Source organism: Aedes aegypti, chromosome 2 (assembly GCF_002204515.2).
Source record: "Aedes aegypti strain LVP_AGWG chromosome 2, AaegL5.0 Primary Assembly, whole genome shotgun sequence".
NCBI lineage: Eukaryota > Metazoa > Arthropoda > Insecta > Diptera > Culicidae > Aedes > Aedes aegypti.
Window position 1 is genome coordinate 282,232,610 of NC_035108.1, and position 7,880 is coordinate 282,240,489.

Genomic DNA, 7,880 nt, shown 5'->3' on the forward strand with positions numbered 1-7,880 from the left:
TTCCCCAAATCATGCGACAAAAATTGCAATTATATACACTCTAGGTTCAAAAAATCGTTTTTGCTCCACACCGCTAATTCGATTCTAGATCAAATTCTGAGTGTCCTCCCAAAATTTGAGCTCATTTGGATGAAAATTGAGACTGCACAAGCCCATTGAAGTTTATATGGGAATTACTATGAGAAATGCAATCAATTCATTTAATTGGTCATAGTGTTTGCCCATGTGTTCTTGGGGATTAGATCTACATTGATACTGTGAGATACATTCATCAGCTACAACTTTGCCGAAGACCGTTTTCAAATCGGTCGCCTCAGTAATTAGTTATTGATTTATATCCAGTCACAAATTCTTGAGCAGTGCTCATTTAACTTTTGAACAGGCAACATTGCTGCACCTGGCGCGAAAGATAGCACGCACAAATCATGGCTACTATGTTTTACTGCATATATCCAGTGATGCTTGCAGAACAGCCCAATAATTATAGCCAAAGTTTTACAACTCATTCAAAAATCAATAACTAATTACCGGGGCGTCCGATTTTAAAACGGCCTTTGGCAAAGTTGGAGCTGATTATTGTACCTCACAGTATCAATATAGTTCTATTCCCTAAGAGCACATGGGCAAACACTATGAACAATTGAATGAATTGCTTGCTTTTCCCATAGTAATTCCCATATAAACTTTAAAGGACTTGTGCAGTCTCAGTTTTCATCCAAATGAGCTGAAATTTTGGGAGGACACTCAGAATTAGATCTAGAATCGCATGAGCGGTGTGGAGCAAAAACGATATTTTGAACCACTCTAATACATACAGTCGTGATTTTATAATTAGGATATTTGTATTTAAAACAGAAAAACCAAGTCTTCTCTTTGAGAGCAGTAAAGTTCAATTAGTATAATATCAAAAATACTGTTCAGAGAAATATGAAAACGAGTCGTTGCTCGAGGGTCGGTAGTCATCAAGAGATAGTTCCTCCCTAAATTATTCGTGGCCGTGCGGTTAGCGGCGTCAGTCGTTTAGGCGTATTGTGCCATAAGGCGTGGGTTCGATTCCCGCTCCAGTCGGTGGAAACTTTTCGTCAAACGAAAAATTCATTACTGAGCTACTGGGTGTTTCGTGTTGTCCGTTTTCTAATGTTAGTGACCGTTCAGTCTGTGCAGCCTTTGGCTGAAGACGGTGTAAATTGTCTCTTAATGACACTAATCTAAAATTCTATTCTATTGACGGCGATCTATAGGTTCTTGACTTGAGGATAAACTTGAAATATAAAATTATACCGTTCAAATCCTGTGAGTTTGAAGGACATTTGTCTTCCGTTAAAAATCTAAAATGGCGCTGATTAAGACCACTCAGCTTGGCTTTAAAATATTTGAAATCAGAAATGTGTCAAATTTACTGATCATGGATATAATATGTCAAAAAATTAAACCGTGTAGGAATGCTAAATTTGTTGAGCTTGATTACATAAATGCTTGCCTTCAAAGTTTGTACGGATAAAATAGATAGAGATAGAAAAGTTTAAAACAATAGATAGCCCCGCAGTCAAATTAGGAGTTTTGTCAGTGAAGAATAAGTATTGTAAATCTTGAAGATACAAATTACTTGAAGTTAATGGAAAACTGCACTAAAAATGTATGTATATTTACTGCAATATTTGATGTAAATATTACTAAATAAAACCTCTTGCAGTTTAAGCTGATCACCATAAAACCGTTTTATGATCTGCTTTGAAAACCAGTGCAACGATTGAATCACCACCACAACACACCAGTTAAAAAGTTAGCACCTGGTGAAATCGCTCAAAATAATAGTAGTTTTGCTTGATACATTTTAGTTCAGCAATAATTTTGTAATAAGAAATGGATCAATTTAACTTTGAACACCGATGAGTGAAGAAAAAATAAAAAAAAAATATAATGCAGCTGATATCAAAACTACTATTATTTTGAGCGATTTCACCTGGTGCTTAACTTTTCAACCAAACATTTACAAAAAATCTTAGAAATTTACGTCATATGCTCCAGACATATTGAAGCAAGTAAAATGACGTGAATCTAAGTCACAAATGACGTTATTTTCCATCACAATGGACTGAATATTATTTCAATCACAACAATTTTCAGTCACATTGGACGTATTTTACAAGAAAGACGTATTTTTTAGTATTGATGCCATCAAATTTACGTTACGTACGTAATATTAGTTTTTTCAAAGTGTGCAGTACTATGACGAGTTTTGTGATAATGAAATTGAAGAGATATTTAGAGTTCTCTGTCAAAATTTCATGCGTTTTGCTCATAGGAAAACAAAGTTATAGCATTCCAAATTTGCGAATTTTGTATGAAAATCGGCTACTACTATTATTCTGAACACAACTGTACGTACATTACATTTTTAGTACTTATGTGTAAAATAGTAAGTTCCGCATAATTGAACTAAGTAGTTTACAAACCAATTTTTATAAAATTTCATTATTTTTTTTTATTTTTTCAATTTTGAATATCATTTATTTTAATATATAAATAAGGTCTTGTTAAAATTTCATCAAAATTTATTTATAGGTTGCTCAGATCTGCCCTGTAGGGTTGGACATTTTATGTCCAACGTTGAGAGAGTTTTAAATTTATAGTCCAATGTATGTATGTATTGCCAATGACTAATGAATATTATTAAAAAAAAAACACAAATGTAAAAATTTCCATAAAAACAGAAATTTGTCAAAAATATTAAATCATCACAACAATCTTGTACTTTTACCTCATATTAATTGAGTATTAAGCCTTGAAGTTTTATAAAAATAAAATCAGTTTTCATACAATGAATGGCATGCATTTCAAACTTATTGTTAAACTGTCCTCATATCAGCCATTCCCTGAAAAACCGATCTAGTGGGTCACCGAATTCCGTGAAAATTTGCTATTTTGTTCCTTATCCGAAATAAGGGTACACGTATTTTTGGATTTTATGATTAGGGTGACCATTTCCGAAATAGGGTGACCAGAAAAATCACGATTTTGCAAAATTTTTATTTTTAAAAAAATTATAACTTTCGAAGTGTTCGACTGATTTTCAATCTTTTTGGACGGAATGAAAGCTAAAGATTTTGACTTTTCAGAAAAAAATGAAATTTCACAAAAAATGTGTTTTTTACATAAAAAACTCAATAGTTTACGTTTTTCCGTGTTTTGAAGGCCTCGGGACCAAAGGGGCTATCGCTGTTCTCATTTTTCCTTGAAAGTTCAGAAAATTTTACGTATACCTACTGTCAAATTTTCAGCGATGTATGTTTTTTAGATTTTGAGATATATTTTATGAAAATAAAAAATCAGTAACTTTTCATCGGCACACACTGTAGATCTCAGCGCATTAGATTTTTAATGTTTAAAAAAAATCATAACTTTTGAACGGCTCAACCGATTTCCAATTTTTTTTTTATAGAATGAAAGCTTAGGATTTCAACTTTTCAGAACAGAAAAATAGAAAAACAATAGAAAACTTAAAAAAAAAATGTTTTTACATTAAAATATATGAAAATTACTAAAAAATACTAGAATTTTTTATATTTTTTCACGTTTAAGCATATTTTTATCAGATTGTTCAATTTTGTCTGAAAAGTTGAAATTTTAAGCTTTCATTCTATAAAAAAAAGATTGGAAATCGGTTAAGCTGTTCAAAAGTTATGATTTTTTTTAAATAAACAATCTAATGCACTGAGACCTACAGTGTGTGCCGATGAAAAGTTACTGATTTTTTATTTTCAAAAAAATATATCTCAAAACTAAAAAACATACATCGCTAAAAATTTGACAGTAAACGTAAAATTTTCTGAACTTTCAAGAAAAAATGAGAACAGAAATAGCCCCTTTGGTCCCGAGGCCTTCAAAACACGAAAAAACGTAAACTATTGAGTTTTTCCATGTGAAAAACACATTTTTTGTGAAATTTCATATTTTTCCTGAAAAGTCAAAATCTTTAGCTTTCATTCCGTCCAAAAATATTGAAAATCGGTCGAACGGTTCAAAAGTTATAACTTTTTTTTAAATTAAAATTTTGCAAAATCGCGATTTTTCTGGTCATCTTATTTCGGAAATGGTCACCCTAATCCAAAAATCCAAAAATACGTGTATCCTTATTTCGGATAAGAAACAAAATAGCAAATTTTCACGGAATTCGGTGACCCACTAAATCGGTTTTTCATGGAATGGCTGATATCATAAAAAATGGCTCTCGATAACATCACCACTTAAAATATAGTGTAAAGTTAGATGAGAGAAAAAAAAATCGAAATTTAAATAGCAATTTTAGGTTTTGTATGCTTCTAATTGACAATTTAAAATTACTTTATGTTCTACTTTTTAAGTTATCATTAATAAATACATTTTGCATCTCCTATTGTATGCAAAGATCATATCGAATTGTGTTAAGTATAGTTGCACACTAGGCCTCCTCTCTGCTGCTAGTGACACCACCATTTATTAAATTGCACGATTTTCAATAATAAATATATTGAAATGCTGATGACAAATCATTTTCGAGTGATATTGTAGAATACGATTTTCTCCATGAAAAACTCGAATTATTGGATTTCCCGCTTTTTACCTTTTTTTCCTGTCAACTGGAGTAAATTAAATATATGTTATAATTTAACTCTACCCTTAAGTGTTGACAGAAATTCGTATACCAACTTGTCTTGCTCAATTGTAGATGCTTTAAGATAAGGCGAAAATAATCACTTAGTACCATTAAAAAATATTTTTGATCAAGCACGTTTACGCATTTTTTATAATGAGCAGTAAATACCTATGTCAATCAAATGAAACAGATTTTTTTAGGCGCGGATTGGAGTTCCTAGGCGCGGATCGAATTTCTAAAGTCGCGATTTTCGCGGATACGGTTTTAAGATTTTTGTAACAGCCCTGCACTTATAAACTCAGGGTGTCTGTTAGTCCCAAGCAGTCATCTGGTTGGTTCCGTTTGTAAGTGAATCTGATCTGGCGATACTGGAGTAGCAACCACGAACGACCAATCAAACTCAAACTCAAAAAATCGTTGAAATTTTTCGAAATTATCTCAAATTAGTTCATAGCACAGACAACGCACAATTTTCAAGAATATTATTTTAGAAACCTATTCTTCTAAATTTTTGAAAGAATAAACTTTCCTCTTGGAAATGTGTAAACGCGTGGAGAAGAATCATAGCTCGGTTCAATAACATTGAGTTACAGTCCATCGAAGTGCTCTGGAGTCATATTGACCACAGAACACAAAGTGTTTAAACCTAATCGTTCAAATCTCGTTTCAGTTCCAGCTGCGGTCACTACACCTCGTACGCGATCAACAATGGAGTGTGGATGCACTTCAACGATCACTCGGTGAAAGAGGTCAGCAGCAGCGCAGTGGCCGAGTGCAAACCGTACATTCTGTTCTACATCAAACGGGATCCAACCAACACCAGCCGGCTGCTGACAACGCCTTCGACGACGACATGTGGGGCACCGACGGCGACCGCGTCTTGAGATTAAGTTATTCTTCTTTTAAGACTGATTAATATAGAAAGAAAAAGCGCATAGCAAAAGGAAAACCAACATAATTGAGAAGCATGCCTGGATGCCACGATAACATCTAAACATCAATGAGTTGGGTTGGCAGAGAATGTTCTCACCATGTTGCATGTCTGGTCTGCAGAATTCTGGTTCCAATTCGAATTGTGGGGTTCCCTGTTTTCTGTCCGAAAACTGAAACGAATAAAAATCGCCAAACAAAGCCGAGAAAAGTAAAGATGGTCATATTACTAGCAAAAATTTTAGCCAACAAAACCGCAAATGTCAATGCAGATGTTCAAATCTAGTAGTAAATTACCAAAACTGATGGAATGCCCTACCGAATCATTTCTTGGTTTTTGGCCCATCGTTGGCTTGGTTTTCGTTGGACCGCCAATACGTTAGTCTCCACCACCCCACGCACCCAAACAGAATTTTAAATTGTGATAGTTTGAAGCATTTTAGCATCCTACTTACTCGTTTCCAAAGCACAGGCCACCCATCCAAGTTGGTGATCGAGTGTTCAGCGTATGTGTTTCCTTTTCATGCCCCTGCTGTAGAAATTGTGATTACGAGAGGAAACTTTTCGTCAGATTCCAGAGTTTTTTTTTCTTTCATTTAAAATAGTTTCTTTTTTGCATCAATCTAGAGATTCTCAAAGAGGCCGCTGCGTTTTTGTGATTTTTTTTTAAATATCTAGCTTTAGATTATGTGTACTATTTTGTCTTTATTTTAGATAGTGTTCCCAATTCCCAGTCCAGTTTGCAACTTTTATTATTGCTGGCTCAATGCAATGTTAATTTTATGCTGTGAACAAATTGAGAATGAAAACTGTGTCCTAGCGATGTCTTTATTTTGAAATAAATTCCGCAAAAAATAATCCAACATAGTGGTAGACCTTATTTAACGATTCAACAACCTTTGGTCAGCTTGTTCTGTTCCTGGGAAACGCCGACACAGAAAAAATGAGTTTTTCTAGAATTGGGGTGCAGTGAGGTTATTATCAGATGACGTGACCAACGTGTTGATTGTTCTTGTGAGACTTGTTTCCAAACCTAACTTCACCCCACTTGTAGAAAAGTAAAAATTGTTCGTTCAACTTTGGAATTAATTCTGGTAAATACAAAAAAAAACTGAAAATATCATTACACACCTACACATTTGCAAATGGAAAGAAATAAAATAACAAAACCTTCTGAACAAGAAAGGTAAGCAACAGAGTACGAAAGTTTAATTATATTAATAAAATTAATATATTAAGAAGTGAAATTTCTCTAGCTATCCATATGAAAAATGAAAATAAATATTGAAATGATCATCGTGCGTAGTTTCAATTCATCGGTCTACTAACATTCTATGGCACCACATTTTTTTACATAATGAACTCCATACAACGCGATAGGTCCTGATTAAAAACGAATACGAAACGACTGGTTCGATGAAGAGTGTCAGAGAGTGACAATTGCCGACAGGATCCTACTATGTAAAACTTTACGCGGATTTCTGAATGATAGCATTATCAACGTGAACTGTCCAGACGAAGGAAGACCTGAGGACACGTTTTACGTGCAGCAGTAGCAGATATGCGACGACGTTTGCTGGCCGTGAAAATCGTTGTTGGCGACTTGAACGCACATCAAACGGAACAGCTTGCTCGCCATATCAACACGACAACGATCAACGATGTGTTAGCTTTGTAGTTTTTCGTGTAATGATAGTCTAGGTGCTTTCGTCCTTTGGCAGAGAGGCCTGTGTCACCCGCAAACAAAGATTTTTGACATCCCTGAGGTAACTCAGGTAAGTCAGATGTGAAAATATTGTATATTATTGGTCCCAAAATATTGCCTTGAGGAACACCAGCTCTTACAGGAAGTCTTTCAGATCTGGAGTTCGGAACATTAACCTGAAGTGTACGATTTGACAGATAACTTTGAATTATTCTAACAATGTATGTTGGAAAATTAAAGTTTTTTTTTTAATTTTACGATCAAACCTTCATGCCAAACACTGTCGAATTTTTTTACTATGTCTAGAAGAGCAAGCCCAGTAGAATAGCCTTCAGATTTGTTGGAACGGATCAAATTTGTTACACGTAAAAGTTGATGAGTGGTCGAATGTCCATGGCGGAATCCGAACTTGGCAAATATGGATTGGCAAATATTAAATTTTCGTTGAGGTGGGCCATCATTATGTTCAAGATAGCCTTTTCAAAAAGTTTACTGATGGAGGAAAGCAAACTGATTGGGCGATAGCTAGGAGCTTCTGCAGGATTTTTGTCTGGTTTTAACATTGGAACAACCTTAGCATTTTTCCTTTGTCAGGAAAATATGATAATT

At 34.2% G+C, this 7,880-nt stretch overlaps 1 protein-coding gene across 1 annotated transcript in view; it reads left to right on the forward strand.

Annotated features, from left to right (window-relative positions):
- Window positions 1-6,429, forward strand: part of LOC5565761 (ubiquitin carboxyl-terminal hydrolase 3) — a 46,642-nt gene extending 40,213 nt beyond the window's left edge. The window contains exon 7 of the mRNA XM_001650093.2: window positions 5,307-6,429. Within this exon, the coding sequence (XP_001650143.1) occupies window positions 5,307-5,520 (214 nt within the window). The 3' untranslated portion in view covers window positions 5,521-6,429. The remainder of the gene's footprint in view (window positions 1-5,306) is intronic.
- The last annotated feature ends 1,451 nt before the right edge of the window (window positions 6,430-7,880 follow it).